Source organism: Ixodes scapularis, unplaced genomic scaffold, assembly GCF_016920785.2.
Source record: "Ixodes scapularis isolate PalLabHiFi unplaced genomic scaffold, ASM1692078v2 PGA_scaffold10__122_contigs__length_95168666, whole genome shotgun sequence".
NCBI classification, from domain to species: Eukaryota; Metazoa; Arthropoda; class Arachnida; order Ixodida; family Ixodidae; genus Ixodes; species Ixodes scapularis.
Genome location: NW_024609836.1, coordinates 77,295,724 through 77,318,240, shown reverse-complemented (window position 1 = coordinate 77,318,240; position 22,517 = coordinate 77,295,724). Strand labels below are relative to the sequence as shown.

At 47.2% G+C, this 22,517-nt stretch overlaps 1 protein-coding gene and 1 long non-coding RNA gene across 2 annotated transcripts in view; both read left to right on the top strand.

Moving 5' to 3' along the window:
• Window positions 1-6,148, top strand: part of LOC8053085 (cathepsin L) — a 31,242-nt gene extending 25,094 nt beyond the window's left edge. The window contains exon 14 of the mRNA XM_040221433.3: window positions 2,215-6,148. Within this exon, the coding sequence (XP_040077367.1) occupies window positions 2,215-2,301 (87 nt within the window). The 3' untranslated portion in view covers window positions 2,302-6,148. The remainder of the gene's footprint in view (window positions 1-2,214) is intronic.
• Window positions 6,149-10,630: 4,482 nt separating this feature from the next.
• On the top strand, window positions 10,631-14,877 carry LOC115328572. The gene is made up of 4 exons (XR_005717894.2): window positions 10,631-10,867; window positions 12,610-12,793; window positions 13,355-13,668; window positions 14,002-14,877. It is a non-coding gene; the product is annotated as an uncharacterized LOC115328572 (long non-coding RNA).
• Window positions 14,878-22,517: the final 7,640 nt, after the last annotated feature.

Genomic DNA, 22,517 nt, shown 5'->3' with positions numbered 1-22,517 from the left:
TTTCTTTTAACGATTATTGCGGTATGATGTTCCCTCTCTGGGAAAAATTAGCATTTTTCAACCACTCTTGTTTGCATTTGTCATCTACGAAAGCATACACATTTTGTTATAACAGCGTTTGCAATCTCAACGAAATGTCACGTTTTTATTGGTTACATGTCGTCCTGGCTGCCGGAACAACGCCCTCCCATCGCCGGAGATGAACTCAGTGTCTTCTATCTTTGATTGTTATTTTAATAGGGAAATTTGCCGCACATCGTTCTGATTTATGGATTTCAAGGCTGCTTTGAGCCCGCAGAATGAGTTATCACCATTTTTAGGCGATTTCGGAAACCTCCTCAGGGTACCTTTAACCAGCATTCATTTCAACCCATTGGGAACAAGCTGTAATGCCCCATATTGCTCCATGTTACAACATCTGACGTCGCATTTTCAGTGTTGCCTGTAGAGCCTCTGGGCCTCTCGTACCAAATGCGAAACTTCATTGACTTCGCAAAAAAGATATTGCTTTGACCTGCAGGGATGGGAAGTATTTTAATGCAAGTATTTGAAATATGTACTTGAAAATTACCTTTAGTATTTTGAATTTCTTATTTAATGACACGTTGGAGAATGTATTTGTCGACTGCATCTAAATACTGAAAATTGAGTATTTCAGATGCATGTATTTCAAATACAGTGCCAAATACAAGTTTTGAGCACTACTGTTCTCAATCAGATGTGATAGTGGACACTCTTTGCAAAGGGAATCATGTGCAAAGAGCATGAAACCTACTGTGCTTTGCGCAGGATAAATATTGAAGTAAAAAGGAAGAGTAAAACAAGGAGTCAATGGGACGAGTACAACTATTGCCTTTTTGGCAGGGTGATTTCATTTTTTAAACACATTCAATTAACGACACTGAATCATTGTTCTTCCTTATGCTGTACCCCCCACAAAGGTACAGCAAACAAATTTTATCTTTAGAGCTGCTAAGTTTTTTCCATGCACTTGATTTTTCGTAAATTTAAAACTTCACTCTTCATTTGGGCCTGGTCTTTTTGCCTGGGTTAACTTTAAGTCTTGGATGTCAGTCTTTGAGAACAAAATGTATTCGAAAAATTATTTAAAGATGATCAACTATGCCCGTTGTATCTGTATCTTGTATTTAAATAGTTTTCTTAGAAGTGTAATTGAATTTGTAATTGAATGCATGTAATTGAATGAGTTGCAAGTCAGCACATCTCTGCTGACTTGCAACTTGGGACACTAGTTCAGCTGGTCGTCGAGCGAGTTAACGCACCGCGGCTCGGAGCACGTGGAGCGAAAGCTCGTGCTGCAGAACCCAGGCGTCCTGGGTACAATCACCTGTCTGCCCACTTTGATCTGGACGAGCATCGTACCGGCGTGCAATCGTGTATCACTATTGCGTGTGACGCATGTCAAAGACCCCAGGCCAGCGGTTGTACTGCACGGGCCAAGTTTCCCATCTACGGCAAACTCACCAGATGCCCATTGGGGCCGACTAGCTTCCTTCCGAATAGGCACACGCACAACACAAATATTACATGGGCCGTGACACACTCGCTATATGCATCTGTATAATGTGCAGTAATTTGACATGCTGGTTTCGATGTCTTAAGTTTGTGGTTCAATCATGAATGGGCGTAATGCCGGGATGCCTTTGTGTTGTTGCCGCTTCATGATGCCTGTTTGCAGGTCCCTGGTTGACTATCGTATTGCGCTGTACAAATTACCACTCTACGACAGCGGTGTCTTCCCACTATATAAACTCTTGTGTGACAAATTTGACATCTCTTTGTTCTGCATAGGCTTATGTAAGGCTGTCATATGAAAATCTGTAAGGGGTGGCTAAGTAAAACATACATCAATACAAGGTGCGAGTCAGTGCAAAAGTTGCGACCTTTTTTACCAATGTTGCCAAACATGAAGTAATACCATTACACCTAGCGACATTTTGGAGAGCTCAAAATGCTTATGTGACCATGGTAGGTACGAATACACTCAGTAATGTGCAGCTGCAGCCATGTCATCGTTGTCATCAGGCACACGTTCAACTGCCCAAATTTCTGAGCTGTGGTTGACAAGACATATGCCGTGTCCGTTAAGTTGAACACAATTCTTCTTATATACTCTGTCATCTGTTCATTTTTGACAGAGACAACTGTATAAAATTATCTTGTGGTATTGATCAGCCTCTCATTCCTTTCCAGGGATACTACAGGGTCTACCGCGGGGACGGTACCTGCGGCGTGAACCAGATGGCGCTGTCGGCCGTCATCAAGCCAAAGAGGCAATAATTCTGGGCAGGTTTCTAGCCGTTCCATGGTAGCACGTTTCTTACCGGCTTCTCAACGAGGCCTATCAAAGCGACTTTTAATTGCGCTCACTGCGAAACAAGCCCCGCAACCCAGTGCTTTTCATGAAGGATTGGTAGCCTGGCTTCACAAGACTGGTCACATGTGGCGCGATGTTTCTACGCTCGACGCTGTTTCTTGCAGAATTTTTTCTCTTGGTTTGCTAGCTTATTGCTTGGGTTTTGGATTTAGAGCTAGAACCTTTGTATTGGAGGATCCCCAAGAAGCTGTCATGTTGCCAGTCCTGCAAGTGCTCTTTCTGGAAGATCTGTGCCAACCACTGTTTGGAGTTTTTCATAAGCATATGTCCGGTTAGAGGTCTGCACAAGTCAATATTTAGGAGCCCGGCCCAGCCTGGCCTGCTGTCGCCTGGACCCGGGCCTGCCCGCAGCCCGCTATCCATTGTTGACACCCGGCCTGGCCTGGCCCGGCCCGACAGTACCTTTCACGCGGCAGCTTAGGCTCGTTCTACTTTCGCCCAGTACGAATGGCTCACAAATTACGCGGCATGGCAGCTCGCGTGGCACTGCTACAGATGTTGACCACAGTACTCAATAGCGATGCAGTAAGCTTCCTTTTTTTTTTTGCTACTATTATTAGTTCTACTAATCTCCAGGCCTAGACAGCTCGTTAAGAAAAATGACCTCCATCATCCTTTTTTGCGATCCGACCCGCGTATCAGAAAGGACAGAAAAATAAAAATGGCAAGCAGCAGTAGACAAAGCCATGTATCAGTGTTGAAAAGGAAAGAAAACGTTGCAACGAGTTCGGACAAAAGACGCCTTGATTTAGCGAAGTCGTCTTTTGAACCAAAACTTTTATTAAATCGCGAATTTCGTTGGACTGAGGTTTTTGTTTTTTAGCATTGCAATTGGTCTTACAGGCTCCCAAAACCCTCCAATTGCCTCGCATCTTGCGAGTGATCGTTTACAAAAAAAGATTCCACAACAATATGTGGCAGTAATGGAAGAATGCAGTTCGTCGACGTTATAGCGCGCCAAAATATCCGGGACGCAATCATGTAGCCAGTCAGCAACTCTGATTGCGTTTGCCGCAGCAGACTCTTTGCTCACCACCTTGCCGACGATGCTGCGGGGCACTTTTTAAATCGTTGCAGCCACCCACTGCTGGCTTCATTTCGTTTCGGAATTTCGTTAGCGGGCTTCGTTAGATTGAGGTTCAACTGTACAAACACACACACATGCTTTCGGCATTTGTCTTCCCCCCTCCCTCACTTAACCCCTCGAACAAACTTTCAAAAACATTGCTGCTAAAAAAGAAAAAAATGTACCGGTAACTGCCGGTTTGGCCTGCCTCGGCCCGCCTTGTAGACTTGAATGCAAGGCCCGTGCCCCGCCCGCGTTCCTCATGAATGTAGCCATAATGCCCGAGTCCGGCCCGCGAGCTGGCCCATACTTGTGCAGACCTCTACATCTAGTGACTGAAACTGTTTTACATGATATGACAGATGTTCTTACTAGTGAACCGTGTGCCAAGCCGAAGTTCCTTTTTTTTTATTTAATTGAGTCGTTTGTTTTAACGAACTTATGTCGCTTTTTATGACAACAGAGTTTAAGGCTATGAAGTGCTATTGTTCCGTATTTTACTAGGGTAAACGTACATACTTATAAATTCTGCCTTTCCGTCGTCTAACTAAACCAATCGGTTTCGTCAGACGTCAATCGCCAAAAGGAAAAAAAATGTTTTTGGCAACTGGATTTTTTTTTTTTTAGGTTTAGTTATTGATCAAGTGTTTTCCTCTCCCACATTTATATGGCATACTTTTTAATGTGTCAATTCAGTTCTCCACATTCAGTTCCTTTGACGTGGGCCATTGTCAATGTAACAAAAAATGAGTTGATATTCACTTGTTTTAATAATTACCCTTTATGCTTGAAAGATTGCACCACCCTCTATGATGCTGACTCAACCAAAATCTAGCATCCACAAATATAAAAGTTTTAAGATTGTGATTAGTGTGTGTATTAGCGCATTAACGAACAAATGTCTAAACCGTAGATCCCTTTTTGAGTTCTATGCACCATTTATATTTCTGAAAAGGGGCCACATTTCCCACTTGATCCCTTTGAAAAACAAAATGTCAAACAAGATTTTATATAATTGATTCAACTGCATATCTGTTGTGTGACCTTCACAAGACTTAGAAGACAGTTGTGATCCAGCCCTGGCTTTCTGTCACCTCTAGTATAGATGCTTATTTCCGCTAGCAGTTATAAACATGAACTGGGTTGCTTTTTTATAGTATGAACTCTTCTATTATTATATAAGATGTGTGATCAGCCGAAAGAACTTAGTTTGATTATCAATTATCAAATGTGCATCTCTTCCTAAAGAGTTACAGATGAGCACGATAAGACATTGTTGAACTGTTGTGGGTTTTTTTTTTTTCCCTTATCTGAAGTCTGGGTGCTTTGTCAGTATTGTCGACTTCCATACAAGAGCCATATTGCTCTCCCCGTTTGTTGCTGTGCATCCTATAATCTCCTACAACAATTCTCCTACGATAATTCTCTAGACATGTCCCCAACTACTCTTTCGCATGTCTTCCATGAAAGACTATATTTTGTGGCAGTTAGTCTTTTTTATGCTACACCTTTTTACTAAGCTGCTGTTTTGGAGTGTAGTACTACTCAACTGTTGAGAAGTTTGATCATTCTATGTAGCTCATTGTGTATCTTTCCGAACAAGGCGTAGTCAATATGAGGCCCTCCGACTGAGTTTACACGCATAACCTCGACTATGCATATATATGACCAACAACTATGCAACTTTCTATATATTTTTGTGGTTTCTACGGAATTGTGAAGTGGTTTCTCGTGTTTAGTTTGATGAAGGTATCAAGTGCTTTACTAGAAAGAATACAGTCCACTTCGCTCATTGGCATTGTACATGGTGTGCCTAGATTACAAAGCGTTGTCACCTGCTTGATCAGGGACACATGGTATATCGGCTGCGTTTGCGATACCAGCTGTGAGGAGGAGTCGAAAAGTTGGTCGTCCGCACGCAGCGTTACTAAAACACTCCGTTGAAAAAAACGCCCTAAAACCCCGGACCAGACCGCGTCCCCCGAGACCAAGCTAAATACGATAACAGCGCCACCCTTTAGCAACTAGTAAAAACATGAAAGTTCATTTATATTGCTACTGCGAAATGGCGCCACCAGCCCTTGCGGGACTCGACTTTAACCGACACGTACAGACGCGCAGTTCACGGAGTGGCCGCTGCAGGAGAAATGGCGGCGTTTCGATCGTCATTCGTTCGGTTCTCGAGTGCGGATCGAAGCCACTTTTTCAAAGGAGGGTCTATGGCAGTTTCCCAACTGTCTTCTAGTAACGTTGTCTGCAAGCATGCGCTTTAAATCAAGGCTCTCTAATTAGCGCACCTACAGCGCCGAATTCTCCCCTAGCGGTATGGACAAACCGCGTCCAAGAACGCATGCGCATCGCACACGGTGCCGAAGGATACGTTTACCGTCGGCGTACCGAGACGCCACGTTCCCCGAGATTGCTGTATACTAGGGATCTTGTGCAGACTGTCTCGGCCCACGACGTTAGATGGCGGCATCCAGCCGTCCGAACTACGCAAAAACCCCTTCACGCTAAGGCCACTAGATTTTCGCGGAGCGACATGTATTCCTCTAGTAAAGTATTTGAAGATATTGCGGATCTGCGATTTTTTACTGTTCTTTTTCGGTTTCCTGAAGGTTGAAGGCGAGTTAGTTACTGTAAGATTTCCCGACTGAATGCCCATCCACGATAAAAAGATAGAAGAGAAGAAAAAAAAAATGAAAGCCGTTTACAATTCCCTGTAACGCCGGTTAGAGCGCAGCTCTTGAGGGGGAAGATGGAAGCGTACTGAGGGATAGGTGACTCCTTGAGGTCACGTGACCTTAAGGGGTCACGTTACTTCAGGTGGTCACGTGACCTCAGGGGGTCACGTGACCTTAGGGGGTCACGTGACCTCAAGGGGTTCACGTGACCTCAGGGGGTCGCGTGACTTCTGGGGGTCACGTGACTTCGGGGGGTCACGTGACCTGGGTGGGTCACGTGACCTAGGTGGGACACGTGACCTCGCGGTGACGGCGACCCCCTGAGGTCACGTGACCCTCTGAAGTCACGTGACTTCTGGGGGTCACGTGACCTGGGGTGGTCACGTGACCTCGCGGTTACGGCGACGGCGACGCCGCTCAAGCCGGAAACGGGCTCCTAAGAGTTGCGCTCTAAAATTAGGTGGGTAATCATCCTGGGCTCATTTAGCTAAAGTCGCTGGATCCTAAGAAAGTAGCGTCATTGCCTTCCTTGCCCGCTAGCCGGACACAAACATACTAACATACAAACGTCCAAAACCTCGCAAGGCGATTGGCTGATCGGTCTCTGTTACCATGACAATAGCCATTTTGGTCCTTTTAAATATTCGACGCTTCGAAAGGGTCGCTTAGAATCGGTATATCCAAGATCGCTATAGAGCATTATCGTACTGAAAGCGTTTTTCGCCAATATAGGCGTCTTTGGCGCTGTTTATGAAAATATCTTTTTAATCGGGCTTATCTCCGCCGATCTCTTACAATGATCTTCTTGCATATTTCAAGGCAGGAAAAGTATTCTTCAATGCCCCCAAGTACCGGCGCCGCATGTGGTGGCCGTGCGGAGATGTGCATTGTTTCGCCGATGTACAAGAAATGTCTTTATAAAGCAACCTGCCACCGGGAAGTTGGTTCGGCTTATCAAGAATGGAGAAGTCGATGAGAAACTGCTCTTTCCGTACACCAAAATGGCGCTATTCTTTCAGGATCCAGCGTCTTTATCCCTCAACCTTCTTCCATTTGCGGACGCCAAAAATGGAAAGGTTTGCAAACCCTGCTTGAATCGACTTTGCGGGCAAGAAGTTTAGCGATCAAATTTTGGTTCTACTTTCTTTTCTTTTTTTTTTTTTTTTATTAATTTAGCCATTAATAGGATATCTTACTGCCTGCTCACAAGCTTGTGATATAAAATCTTGACTCATCCCAATTATTATTATTATTTTTTTTTAATAGCAATGTGCTGGGCGAATTTACATATGCTGTCACAAGTGGTGTATGATGTTTTTATGGAAGGGTTTGTGGTTGGTCCTGCAAGTAGGCTAGACGTGGTTGAGCGTGTCTGTTCGAGTGGTTTTAAATAAAGTTGTGTATGTTGGCTTATTGACCAATCAACCTATATGTCCGCGTCTTTTGGAAAAAGAAACGTAAGTTCCATATGCCCGTGAAATACTTCCCTCGAGCAAGAGTTTATGAGCATGAAGATTTGCAGCCCTATCAAGTAGGGGTGCTTATCATATTTATTTCCATGACGTCTCGTACTCAAGACCTGGAACCTTTTTTGCCTAAAATAGACATCTCCCATCGAGATAAAAGATGAGCGTGATATCACCGGACCCCCACCCCACGCCCCGTCCTTTGCATGACTGTATGCGTGGCAGCTGTCCCCTTTGGATCGGCCGGTTTTTCATTTAATTTAATTTCGTGGTTAGGGCATTATATTAAGGGAAAGGTTTATACATGTTTATTCAATTCACTACACAAAAACGCAGGTTAATTTAATGCATTCAGGATAAACTCGGTCCAATATAAAATGGAGACAAGTACTAATAAGAAGGATGAACCCGTAAACTCGAGAGAAACATTTCGAAGTCCGCTATGGAAGATGCAGTGTTGGAACTAACGCGTTACAAGTAACGACGTTGCTGGTAACGCGTTAGTTTTCTTTTTACTAACATACTCGTTAGAATCCCAAATGACTAACGAGTAAAGTAATGTCACTAATGTTTTGCGGTATCTCCTATCAAATTACGTTAGCCGCTACTCGTTACTTTTGATTAAAGATGGCCGCATGATTGTTTGAAAACAAAATAATTTTTATTCTGTACACTGCGTAAACGTGGCAAAGAAACTCCAACAAAGCTATGTAAAAGCGGCGTCATTTGAAACTCCTTCGGAATACACCTTTAACGTTCTCACGGCCGGGCCCAAAATGCGCGAGATTATTGCTGCGCGGAACCCCTAACCACACGACGGACCGGGCCGCGGACCGATTGATCACGTGATGCGCGGCCCGCGGGCCGCCCGGCTGCAATGAGCATCCACACGGCGGACCAGGAGAGCAGACGACAAAGTGAACGGACCGGTCTACCCTCGATCTCACAGCCCCGCCAAACGCATGCAACGAGCCGCTTTGAGGCTATTTGTAACGAGCCAAGATGGAGGTTGAACGAAAGAGACGTTTGGCCGCGGTGGCCCTGGCGTTGACTATTGAGGACGAGGAAGACTTAAGTGAACCGAAAAGGGCATGCATCAATTGTCCCAAAGAGCGGGGAATTGCTCCACGAGTGCGATGAAGTAAAAAGTGGCATCGTCGCACCATGCCGCCATCGTCGCACAACAAAAGGTTCGTCTTCTTCGTCTTCAACAGGTGGCGCCAAAATAACACGACTTTGGATTTGAATTCTGACCTAAACAACAGAAGTCAGCTTGTTGCCAGACCGCACTTAAATTATACTAAGAACGCCGCGCTCCGCCGCCAAGGTCCGGGCGAGAAAAGTCGCTTGCCATTTCTCACAAGCGCGGGCCGCGGACCAAAACGGCAATTTGGTCCGTCGTGTGGATACACCTTAAGGAGCAGCCGTCTCGCTGGGAAGAGACATCCGTTCACTGATAACTAGAAATTAACAACGGTGCTCCGCATAATAGGTTTGTTTGTTTTTTGTTTTTTTTCGCCAGGTTTTTTATTTGCAGGAGCTCTCAGAGTCTGAGGTACTTTCAAGGAAACAAAAAACCGCCTTGAAAAGCGTCGTATTTTTTTGTTTGTTTTTGTCTGCTCGGTTCTGAGAAAGATTAAGTTCCATCCTGTATCACACCCTCGTGAAAAAGCTTAACGCAAATGCCGTTTGGGAGCGGTCAGTGACTAACATAGTCTCGCTTCTTTAATCTTTTTTTTTATGCAGTTATAGAGGAATAATTGTCTATCTCAGTTTGAGTATGATATGATATGCGATGCTTTCCTCTCCGCTCTAGTTCCAAAGCTCTTTTAATTATATTTTCGGCAGCTGTACATTTTCCAAACCTTTAAAAATTTTGTTCTGGCGTTAAAACAACTTTTATGTGCATCCTAAATTAATAAAAACCAGCTTTTTTTTTTTTTTTTTTTACTTCCGCAATTGATGTCATCTAGTGAGCATGCATCATATGAAAATAAACACGAAGACTGGCACGATAAATGGAGCAACTTCAAGTGCTGTCTCTATTGAAGAGCAATCCCACTTGGAGAAGTTTGTTTTCTCTGACGTGTCACACAGGTCAGACATTTTTCTTAGACTTCTTTCTCTCTCTCTCTCTTCATTAGTTTTGTTGTTTTCCTTGGAATCAGACGATCCCATTCCTCGAGCTAAGTAGGCGTTGCTCGGTTTCCGAAACAAGGAGTGTTTCTCTTTGCTTGTGTTGTAACCCACGTTGCACCCCGGCAGAAAACAGCACCGCTCCGTCTTTTTCTTCACCGTATTTGACATCGTTGTGAGCCCCTTGTCTCTTCGACACAGCTAGCCTCAGCCATACAATATTGTATCGCTTCACACACCTCGCAAAACAAAAAAGAAATACAGCAACATATCCCAAGCCAGCCTCGCTAAACGCTGCGGCAGAACTGGGCCTATATAGACGCCCAGCTCTATGGAAGATCCGATGCGGTCGGCCAGGAGGCCTTGGGTCGGCACACCTGCTAGTTCTATGCTCTGTTTCACCTTATGATGTACCGCAGGAAAATGTACAAGCGCGAGCTCCTTGCTCTAGGGCACATCTTGTCGGCACAAGCACTCGCGCATTAAGGGCAGCTGCAAAGGCTATGAGCTCGCGGTTCTGGCCTTCGCTGCGGTACAACATAAGGTGAAACGGAGTATGGTACACCCTACCCTGGGTACAGTGGGTTAGTACACTCTACCTGGGTTCCGCAGCGCGAGCTTTCGCTCCACATGCTCCGAGTTGATGTGCGCTAAAGAATGTGTGCGCTAGCCCACTCTGCCACCGATTCCCCTTGCTCATCCGGCAGCGCGAGTTTGCACTTCATGTGCTCCGAGCTACGGTAGCCATCGATGCCCCCTCTCGCGCAATCTTGGTCATAATTTTCGCAATTCGAAGTGAAGAAAGAGACGTGCACCGAACACAGCGTTTCATGTTGATCAGCCTCTAGTGGCTTCGTTGAGGTCGAGCATAGCTGAGATCATGTTGCTCGTCGTCCTTCTGGTGCTGATGGTCGTGATATTTGTGTCCGCGGTCATCTGGCTGCTCCTGCGCAAGATCCGACGAGGGCAGAGGAGGACCAACGAACCGCTCTTCAGGTCGGTCGACGCCGACGATCCGGGCGTCGCCGTGCTCCAGGCGGGTGCTTCAGGGGGCCTGCCGCCAGCGGCCAATCTGGCCGGAACGGAAGGGACTTCTGTCGCCGGTCCATCAGCCAAGGTTACCTTTACAGCGACAGTCTTTATTGGGGCGAGGCTTCGTAGCCGCCTCTCGATTTATTCCTATAAAGCACAGCTTAATCGGTATGTTCGGAGCAGCACCACCTGGCTGCTCTCCGGGGCTATAAAAGAAGAAAGTGGTAACAAAAATAGACAGATTTAGTATTTTATCCCACTCTGTAGATGTGTATTGTTCAGCCGTAAATGGATATATAACCCCTAAGTTAATATTTCAATATTTTTGGCCTGCTTTTTTTTTTTTTAGGGCTTAATTTTTAAATGACTAACATGATCAAGAACAGCGTTCAAAAGGGGCAGGAAAAAAGGAATGTACAAGCACGCGCTGATTTGTTCTTGTCCCTTTTGCCCCGTTCCTTCGAACGCCTTTCTCGTCATGTTTAACGTTCCCCAACTAGTTCAACTTACCACCTTACTAAAGTTGCAACGGTTAAACCAGCTGAACTATGAAAATAGGGAGAAAGGAGTAAAGACGAGCGATCGCTGGACTACCAACTATATCACTTGGAATCAACTTTCTTACTAAAGTTGATTCCAAGGACTGAACTAGTTTTTGCCGTGGTGGCGCTGCTTCCAGCTCACCGATGGTATACCGTAGACACACGAGGCGTGAATCGTGGAACCGCTCTTGGCCGCTGGGCGAAGCAAGCGATGGCCACACCTCCTTTTCTAGCCCACATAGCACGTGTGTTTCGTGTAGGGTCGTCATGGCTCGTGACGTCAGTGTCACGTGATGTCAATGTCCCGTGACATCGTGACGTTTAGCGGAAATTTTTATCCGCTAAATTTATCTGACTTTTTTCACCTTTGATCACGCTTTTTATAAGGAGTATTCACTGGGCGGCCATATTTGTGGGTGCTGTCTAGAGCGCATGCTCAGAACGAGCCCGCATTAATAGGCTGCTAAGACCCGCAAGCCTGAGGGTGCGGAATGCACTTTACAAAAGACTGGAACCTTGCCCACAGCACGCGCTGAGCAGTCGCGCACACAGCTATGGCCGCCAGTGAATACTTCCTATAGGGAAGTGGACAGCGCCATGCAGGAATTTCATTTGAAATTCCTGTACTTCGTTTTACGGTTTCACCTTCCGATGGGCCGTAACAGACGCTCTAAGTATAAGCCATCAAAGCCAACCTAATGACGTGCGAGTGCCACCCGACCTTCGGCAGCGACAAAGCGGAACGCGTTCAGAGCTCTGATTGGCTGGGGTGACTCGTAGCGTCCGCAGTGGCTAATCGTAAGGTGAGATAGGGACAAGTGGGAAGGGGTTGCCGGGCGCTTTCCTCCTTGCTGGGTTGGGGCAAACGGGAGAAGGACCCTGATGGTGGCGGTCAGGATACTGCAATTCACTGCACTTTCGCGCGTCAATGGCGCGTGAAAAAAAAAAGTCAGCTTTTGCCTTAATTCAGCGCGGCCGCAGAATCCGATGCACTCCAGGAAACGCTGAAGTATTCAAAATGGCGCTGTTCATGAAGGTACGGTCCATTGACCCTTTCAATGAGTGCATTTTGTGCACCGCCATTTTTGTCAACCGGCTGTGGAATGAGTTTTGAACATGCTCGGTAGAGCTCTTCTGCGAAACATCAGACACCGCGCAGGCATCCACAGTCTGGTGACTCACTATTTTTCGCCCGTGTGATAAGCACTTGAAAACTGTATAGAAGGGGAAATTAACTGTACCTTTCTAAAGTAACCCTGACAGTTCTGCTCGTTCTCGTGCACAGACCGAAATTGCCCCCGATAAAGCCGAGGCCACTGCTGACGGCGGGCAAGCGGCTGTGTCCGGCGCAGCTCGTGACGACTCCAGATGCGGGAGCGTATTGAGGAGGAAAAAGACACGTCACACCAAGGACCGCCAATCACAGCCCGATATCTGCCTGTCCAAAGATGGCGAGGATGGTTCTCCTGGTAAGACCTTGACGCCACGGTCAGATGACATTCAATTAAAGCTAGTGATAGAAAGGCTCTTGGCCTTCTTGCGGAGCGCAGCTCAACAAGTGTTTCTGATTTTTGACTCGAATGCCGAGAGACAGAGAGATGAAGACGTGGTCCTACTTCCCCTTGTAAATGAATTAATGAGATGGGCTCTCTGATCTCCGCCGCTATGTTCTCTTTGCTCCGAAGAGACGGGGGATCAAACTCTTGTAAGAAGAGGAACCAAAATGTTAGAGAATATGAGAGAGCAGGCGAGTCGGAAAACGAAGCATAAGTGCTAGGATATCAAATTGTCGCCAAACTGAAAGCGCCAAAAGTCATGGACTTCGAGAAATTTTTTCGTGTCTTTTGGGGCCTTCGACGTCCTAAAAAAAATGTCAATGACCTGAAAACGGCTTTCAAACTCATGGACAGTAGATTGACCATAACGAACACCCTTTATAGCGGGCGGTAGCTTCCGCCACCTAGCCTACAAACAACAAAAACGTGTTTTCTTCTTCCAAGTCAATACATTTCTTCTGTAACTATCACCAGGCCATGAGGTTTCCGAGGTAAGCCATCCCCGCCATGAATCCAGAGACCAGTCGAAGCCGAAGAGAGACCAGGCCGAACGTCGAACCAGCAGCCAGCCGAAGACGGACGCGGCGGTCAGGCCAGACGCCCCTTCCGACGCACGGGCAGTCCCCAAGAGTCCAATGGCGGACTTGGCCACGGCGTCGCGGTCCTCCGGCAACGAAGTCGGCACCAACACTCCGATCCAGGCACTTCTCATCCGTCGGCTGTCGGATTCGTCCGTGCACTCAAGCCGCTCTGGTCGTTCCACAAGATACGTGTCCTCGGAGCCCCGGGTAAAAAAAAGAAAAGAACGCACATTATTTTATCTTTTTTTTTAATTTTTTTATAGAAGGTTGAAATGCTCTCTTTTACTGTATAGTCGCCTCGTTTTGTACACGACAGTTGCATGCCGCAGAGTCGGCCAGCTGCCAAGTTGATGGTTGTTAGAGTCGCCGCAAAGAGGAAGACGCGTTAACGTCGCCTGTCATGAAGTCTTGTCAGGGCCGCTGGACAGGGACTAAATTAAGTCTCTTTGGAAACTCGTACAAGTGCCCCGTGCTTCCGTACCTTCCTCGAGGTGAAAACGAGATAGTCGGAGCTTAGAGTCGTGTATTTCGTGCTTTCAGGTGCCACCAGCCCTGGACATATTCTCTCGGGAGCACTCGTCGATGGAGCAAGCAATTTTTCTACCACAGGAGCCGTCGACTAACCTCCCTGATAGAAGACAGTCCAAGCTGTCATTTTCCCGCCGCTAAGCCTTTTTTTTTTTTTTTTTTATTGCACGTTTATCAACGCGTTCTGTGCTTTACGATTGTTCTGGGACGTTGGGGAGGATGACACAGCCGAGCGACCCTACAACGAGACCATACAAGGATCATCGTGCGGCTATAGTCCGTTGCAGGTTTAGAATAACACACGAGAAGCGCCTCGCACAAAGCTCTACGGTCGCCATATTGGGGAGTTCCTCCTCTCCAGCGTCCGCTCCCGCTAAAATGGAGAGAGTGGAGTGTTTTGTGGAAGAAGCTTGTCATGCTGTTCGAAACATGCAACAGACTAGAGAAGCTTGCCTCCTTTACGCGTGAAGTTTTTGTGCGCTATATAGTTCTAAAAGAATTTTCGATATATTCTACTTCTTATTTACTGCGAATCGTTCCTGTAATCTGATTTCTGCCGCCGGGCTCATAACATGGGATGTCAACGCTGTGATTTTGGACGTCAGCAAAGCGTACGGGAAGTGGGATGGGGCGAACCCACCTGACCCTTCCCGGTCATCTATACTCGCTGACAATTTAAGAAACGCGCGGCGTTGTGACGCACGTTATTGCCGGTGCCAACGGGATAATGGCATTAGCTGACAAAGATGCCGAATAACGAGTCACAAGGCAATAAGCATGAGCGTATTGCTTTGTCACTCGTTAAAGAAATAATAAAATTGGAAACTCCAAATCCAAAAGAAAGAAAACTATTCGTGACCATTCTATTGATGCCCAAGGTGACTGGCTAGATATTCACGGGTGTACGATCTCTCGCCTTTCCGCCTTTTTTGTTTTAGCATTGTAAGCTACCCTGGATAACATTATTTTGCAAATAAAGCTTATTTTTATTATTGAAATAATATTGTTACGCAAGTCTCAATATTTGTGGACAGGGGGCGCAGCACATCGAGGGAGAAGCGTACAATGGCGCCCAGGTGATGAAAGTATCTCCGCGTGGTGTTACTCATTACAAAGTACCATCACACAATAATAGACCCCTTCCAAAATTAACGTGCTAATTGAAAAAAAAAAAAAAAAAATCTGATCCACCGCACAAAAGTGGAACCGACACAGCGTAGCGTGCCAGCGTACTCCCGCTGTACGAGTGCTCGTGCAGCTGGGGCGCAATCGAACGCAAGAAGCTCGCACTTGTGTCCACCATCGTGCAGGGATTCTTCAGCTTCCAACAGAGGGCCCACTTTCGAAAGGAGTCCATACCACAATTATTACCTTCACCTTCGAGGCGAAGGTAATACCTTCGCCTTTGAGGCGTTATTGCGCGGAAAGAATCCCGAGAAACTTGTCGGGCAAAACGGCAAGTGGAAACGGCCATTCTGATCAGGCATATTCTATTCGAATCCCAAAGCCGGCCCATGTTTTTTTTTTATGTTTTTGTGGTCCAACATTGCGGTTAATTTAGCTGCAGACTTCTAAAACTTTTAATAATGAACTTTACAAATTAATGACTTAAGAAATAAGAAGGAAATAATATGAAACTGGGTGGAATATCAACGATATTATCAGACGTCAAAAATATAACTAATAATGTATCGCTTTCATAAGAGCACAATAAAACTGAAAAAAGAAACAGCTCAGTATTGTCATAGTGAAGGTCATTGAGGCACCCTAGTCATAGCCTCCTCTATACTGACAAAGCCTGGCAGATCGCCACGAGACGCGGCCGCCAAAAGTGAAAAGGCAGAGCGTCAGACATCGGAGGCTAAAGCCCCTTCATGTTTTAGAAGTAGCGTAAGGTGCGTCGATGCACGAGACACGTGCAACGTGCAGCCCTTGGGAAGGTCGTGGCGGCACAGCGCAGCACTGAGCTAGGTTTCAAACGCCATGCTCTTCCCAGAAGCAGCGCGCGGCACGTGCCTCGAGCATTTCCACAACAATGAATGGCGTCAATTTTCTCAGGATTACAGCGTTCTAGAACACTGTACCCAAGATAAGGGGGCTTTAACGGAGGCATGTGGCGGGTGCCCCGCTGCGGCGAGACGCCGAAACACACTTGTCCCGAGCGATGGAATGTCCGCTCATGCTCCTCGCGTTCTTCGCGCTAACACTTCTTTTGTCGTTGGGTTTGAAAACAATGTTTCGGGTCCTCGCCGCTGCAAAAGCTGTGCGCTGACTACAGGCTCCCCGAGAAATGCTCCATATTACCAGATCTTCGCGCTCTAAATCTGCGACCGGGCGCTCTGTGGCTCCGTCGTCGAACTGCCAGGCTTTGTGAGTATACAGGAGGCTATGGTATTGTGCGTCCTTACGCTAACTGTTGGACACCAGATTAGGTCAGAATCTTTCTACACATTCCATCGAAGCCGTCGCCGATCTATGCAAAAAGACGATAGAATGTTCTTTTGGCTGATAGGGATGTCTCGGTGAATCGTCAGAAGTGCGAGCCCCAGAAGGCAATCTTTGGATGAGGACGTTCTCACGTAAGTCTCCAGCCTTCGCAGAGTTGACATGAGCGCTCCGGCTCGGCGGTGCTCACAGGCATGGTGGCCAGAATTTTACATAATTTGTAGCTGTTTGGGTGCAAGGCGTTCGGACAAAGAGACATCGCCTGCACGGCACAAACGTGCGAAGCATCGCTGCAGTCCTCCCATTTCTGAGAAGAAAGAAAACGTCCCCGGGCAACTCTTTTAAGGAAACGAAGTCCCCGTAGAGGTTCCCGATTTTGTCTAAGTCGGGCTCTTTCTCCCCTTTGGCGGTAATTTTGTGGAGCAGGGTTGATAGGAATTCAAGGTTTTCCTCTTGTGATTTCTGAATCGATCTTTGAGCTGTAGAAGGTCATCAATGAAGGGAAGAGATGCAGTGAGCCTGAAGTATTCATCCACGGAAGTCTTGGGAATGTTACTGCGGTGTCTCTGACGAGATGTGACTCGTGGCGTTTCGAGAGTCAAGTGAACCCTTTCGCAAAGCTCCCTCGCCGTTTTTAGGACAGTCACATAGCCCGATTCTCGGAGCACAGCGGCAGCGGCCTTAACTTCCTAGATGTATGAGATGAGTTACCCCAATTCAGCTGAAGCGGATTGGAGTTGTCTCTACAATTGAAAGGTCAGTGACAATAGCTGAGCCCAGCTCAGCTAGTGTCACTGACTCTTCAGCTTTGCTCGTTTTTCCGAGCTTAATATCGCGACACCGACAAAATGAGAGAACTAATGGGAGGCACAGAGTGGCGAACACGTTTTGACAAGATTCAACAACATTCAACAACAAAGGTCTGCTGCCTTCCCTCTTTTAGAAAAACACGGGCCGAACGAGCAGAAATGTATTCTTATTCCACGGGGATAGGAGCAGAAAACCCTCTTCAAAGAAAAGCTCACTTCCTGTAAAGCGTGCTTCACCACTGTGAGAGTATGCGTGAGGGGAAGCCGAGGGCATGAGACTTCTTTTGCCGGAAAGGAATTTTGTTCTTAAGCCCGAGTCCCACTAGAGCGACAAACAGAAACAACCAACACCGACAAGCCTCAAACACATTCAGCACGCACGTGATGGTACCTTTCACAGGCTTTCAGTCTCTCGGTACTCGTGAAGGAAGCATGAGTGATTGCAAGCCTGCCAAAGATACCCTCGCGTGCATGATGCTCCTGTTTCAGCATAGCCTCCTTTATTCTACAAAGCCTCTCAAATCGCGAAAGACTCTGGTTTGAGGCTTGTCGCTGTCGTTTGATTCTAGTTCTCGCTCTATAGAGCGAGAACTAGTTCTAGAGCGAGAACTAGAATCAAACGACAGCGAAAAGTGTTTTTCGATAATGGTGAGCAATTTTCTAATTGAAACCATGCCCTTAAACACAATATTAAAAAAAAAAAATTAATTACGCAAAAATAATTAACAACTTAATTATCTCGGACTTTAATAATTTTCCTAAATCGGCCCCTGGTCCAGGACCAAAACGACACAAGCCTTTTTTTGTTGCGATGTGTAGTTTTCGCAGGAGCGATTTGGCCTGAGTTCTCTGAAACACCCTGTATATACCGCCAATATCGATCATGTCCACGCGCTGGGGGTGGCAAAGCACAGGACACGCGCTGAGTTCCAGACGTTGTTAAGGTTCGGCAATTGTCGTCTTTGCAGAGATTGGACACGGGCGACCACCCGAATGCCTCTCGAGCTCTCCATTATCACGAGCCCAAGTCGAGTGCCCACGCAATGCTCGGGTCCAATCTATGAGCCGCATTCAAATATCGTCACTGGGCGGTACTGCGACCGCCCAACCAACGTTGCGCCCAACTACGTGATCAAGTTTTGCGAAGGAAAAATTGAATGAAAACGCTCGCTTTTCTCCTTGAAATTACACCGCAACAAAGGCGTTTCTTGGCCAGCGGCGTTGCGTGGGAGTATCCTTGAGTCCCACTAGTGCCAGTAAGCTCGAGTAAAGTGAAAAACATTCCAACTGAATATCGTTGCGCCGCCCCTCACAGTATAAATCCAGACGCAGCCGATGCTACAAGCGCGAGCATAGGGCACTGAACAGTGCTCGCACTGCACGAGCGCACTTGCTTAGCAGGGACGCTGAAAGCCCCGAGCTCACTCTTGTACAGACAGGACGTTGCGTGCCCGCAAGAGCGTCCGCTGTGCTTATCATAAAACGAAGTTCTGCGTATGATGGTTTGTTGGAGAGATCAAAATACAATTGCGAGTCTTTTTGTTCGTCTTATTGTACCCGATGTTAATAAGCACTATACTCTGTTTCACCTTATGATGTACCGCAGAAAAGGCTACAAGCGCGAGTTCCTTGCTCTGGGGCAGATCTCGGCGGCACAAGCCCTCGTTCATTAAGGGCACCCGCCAACGCTACGAGCTCGCGCCTCACTGCGGTACAACATAAGGTGAAACAGAGCTGCCTCCCGTTCGCGTGGATCGCTGCTGCAGCTACTGGTAAAGAAGAAGAAGAAGCGCGGTGTTCCACGAACAACGGCCCATAGTCAGTTCATGGCCAGCGGCGGCGACCTGTTTAGCGACGTCATAACCGTGGCCGCAGTGTTCATAGCGTCGCTGCTGGTGGCTTCCCTCGTCTGGCTGCTCATGCGCACGCTCCGCCGGTCACAGATGAGTGCCAACGAGGCCCATTTGGTATCGGGCAAGCCCTACACTCCGGAGACGGGCCAGACGGACGCAGGGAGCCAGGCGGCCAGCATAAGAAACCCCAGCGTAGCGTCCTCAACTGGAGTGGGCGCCGAGCTTTCCGCCCAGGTGAGGCCATGATCCTCCAAAAACCAGATCGAGTTCAACGGCGTCTCACAATTAACTGCCCCTCTTTGGCTGCTTTTGATATCGTATCACATCATCTTATAAGTTTTGTGTCAGTCTTTTGTTTTGTTTTTTGCTGCGTCATTTTTTGTACCGGGTGTCTCAAGGTGCGGCCAGGCTCTTTAAATCGACCGCAAAAAAAATCGGTTTCTTAAGCTATGCCCTTACGATTTTGTGCAGCGTTGGCCACAGGTGGCGCATTTTTTCTCTAAAATTTGCAAACAGCGAACTTACCTGAGGAAAAAGTAAAAAAAAAAGAAAAAGTTTTAACTCTTACGGAAACGCAGCGAAGCCACCGGTCTTCACACCATAGGGCGCCCTATTGTTTTGAAGACCGGTGGCTTCGCTGCGTTTCTGTAAGAACTAAGCCTTTTTCTTTCTTTACCTTTTCCTTAGGTAAGTTCGCTCTTTGCAAATTTTATATAAAAAAATGCACCACCTGTGGCCAACGCTGCACAAAATCGTAAGGGCATAGCTTAAGAAACCGATTTTTGCTGTCGATTTAAAGAGCCTGGCCGCCACTTGGGACACCCGGTAGAGGATTGCAGACAAGATGGCCGCCATGTTCCTCGTCGTGTGAGCGAGCACGCGCCATTGCGGGCCTGCCAAAGCTTTCTTCGTGCGCAAGCTGCACGTGCTTGCACGCATGGGGCAACAAATAAAGCGCTAAACGAGGCAATGAATATGTCCATACAAGAATAAACAAAGCAAAAAATACATCAATATAAAAATGAACAAGGCGCAAAAAATACGTGAACCAGACAAATAAAAGTACAAATATCGCCAGGAAACATTACTTAACAAAAAAAAAAAGTAATTTCAATTTTAAAATTAGCGCCGTCAGTTATTGAGACCACTGGTGCGGGAAGCCGATTCCAATCAATTGATGTCTGCGGAAGAAAGGCAGCACTGAAAGAAAGAGGTGCTGCGGGGGATGCCTTTTAGTTTATGATTTATACGCGATTTTATGTAAGACGGTTTTAAAAATAACGCTCCACGAACTGCCGGGATATAGTGATAAAAAATATTGTGAAATTAACATAAATGATCTATTTTTCTGCGAGGGGCCGTTTTTAGCAGACGAGGAGTGTGAGCTAAGTGTCCTAAGCCTGCGTTGTGAACAGCGTATGCTCAAATATGGCGTCCAGCACGGAATGAGTTAACGATATACGTGCTCGGCAGTATAATACCACAAGGAGTGAAGCTAACGTGTCGCCATTGCGAATTGTAATTCGTCTGTTTCTCACGCCATTCGTGCGCGTAGATCCCAACGCGCAAGACAGCCGAGGGCAACGAAGCCGCGTCCGAGGCAGCTCGCGGTGCCACGATATCCAGCAAGAAACGGCTCGCCAAGGACCGCCAATCGTTGCCCGATGCCAGGTCACCCAAGGAAGGCAAGAGCGGTTTACCCTCGCGAGCGAGCCCATGGATGTTTCGTAGCTTCTGTTCGCAGTTCATCTACGGTGGCTAAAACGCGCGTCTCCAGGCAACGTAGTTTATCTCCCACTCCTCCTAGATAGCATCCCATATCTCTCCAGTATTTCCCCCCTCCATATATATGCTTCTCCAGTCAAACCCAGCTAGACGGCCCTTAATAAAAACACCTAAATGAACTGCGTAGTGCATATACAGTTACTCTAACGCCACCCAGGTAACAAGTCCCTCTATCTGATCAGCGCGAGTCCAGTCAAATGCTGAGTCAAAAGGTTCGTCAGGAACTCGTGCGAGCTCCAGCCAAGCGCTAAGGCAGCACTTGAGCTTTCTAGGAGGTGTTGCTTCAGCACTGCCGTTTGAGGGGGGAGGACGTCAGGATGACAGTTGGTCCAGGTCTTGCGTCATCCTCTTGAACCTTGGTCGAAGAATCAAGTCTGTTGTACAAATGACAACGGGTAGCCAACCGACCTCGATGGACATCTGTCTCCTCTGTAGCCATAAAATTCCAAAGCCAGGGCCCCGTCACTGCATCTTCACTTGTATCATCTTCGCAGCCCAAGCAGTCGGCGCCGATGCGAGGCCGGGCCTGCTCAAAGGAGCAAAGATTCAGGTGAAAAGCAGACTTCGATCCAGCGTTCATCGGCAGAAGGACGTGGGGGCCGAGGCAAACGACGGCGGCGATGACCTCCCGAAGGCTGCTGCGTCAGCGGACATGGCCGCCGCGGAGTCGCAACCTCACGACGGCAAGGCCCAGGACCCTCCTCTGCTCCAAGCGTCCCGGGACCAACAGCCCTCCGCCCCGTCCGATCACCTTCCGGCAAATTCCTAAGAACATGTTTCGGCGTTGCCCAAGGTGTGTAGTCGAATTGGCGTGGCCCCAATTTCTGCCGTGCGTGCGCCTTTTTTTTTTTTTTTCCTTTGTCGGAGGGAATTGACCTTATTTAGCCGCTCCCAGCCATTTTAAGAAAATAAGAAGTTAAAAAAAAATTTTTTTTTTTCTTTTGCGTTGGATTATTATCAAAACAAATATAGCAGTGGAAAGTGTTTATTTGGGATACTAACCTAAATGGTAAATATTGGTGCCACCCTTTCGATGTAAATTGCAAAAAAAAAGAGCTGAAGTCGGGTCAAACACGACTCTACCTTGACGCAGATACCAGAACGATCGACTAAAACTTTCCACTGCCTCTGGGAAGGACTCCCAGCGAAAACTGCAGAGATTAGCCATCTCTACGATCAGAACGAACGAACAAAAATAAAGCACGAAGGGGATCGAAACTGGCAGGGAAAATATGAAATAGGGTGTCCTGAAGGCCTCAAGAGTGGCAGTCCAGTGCTAAGAAACTTGGCTTTTCTAGAGCCCTCGAGAGTGGCCCTAAGATGTCTGGTTCACATACTTGTGTTTAGTAGCAAAGGAGCGCGCTCGACCGACTGCACAGCCGGTCGTAAGGCGATAACCTCGCGCAACTTGTTGCTTCCAGCTGGTGCAGGCTGCGGACGCAATCCAGCAGGAACGGTCATCCATTGCCTGGGACATGGATGCTCCACCATTGGTCGCCGTAACCGCCCACTGACCCCGTTCCCAAGAGACAGTCCGAGATGTGATCTTCTTTGCCATATTAGTCTGTCCCTTTACTTTAAGTGTAGTTTTGCCGTCTGTTCCCTTCCTCCTAGCATATTCCGGTTTTCTGGGCGG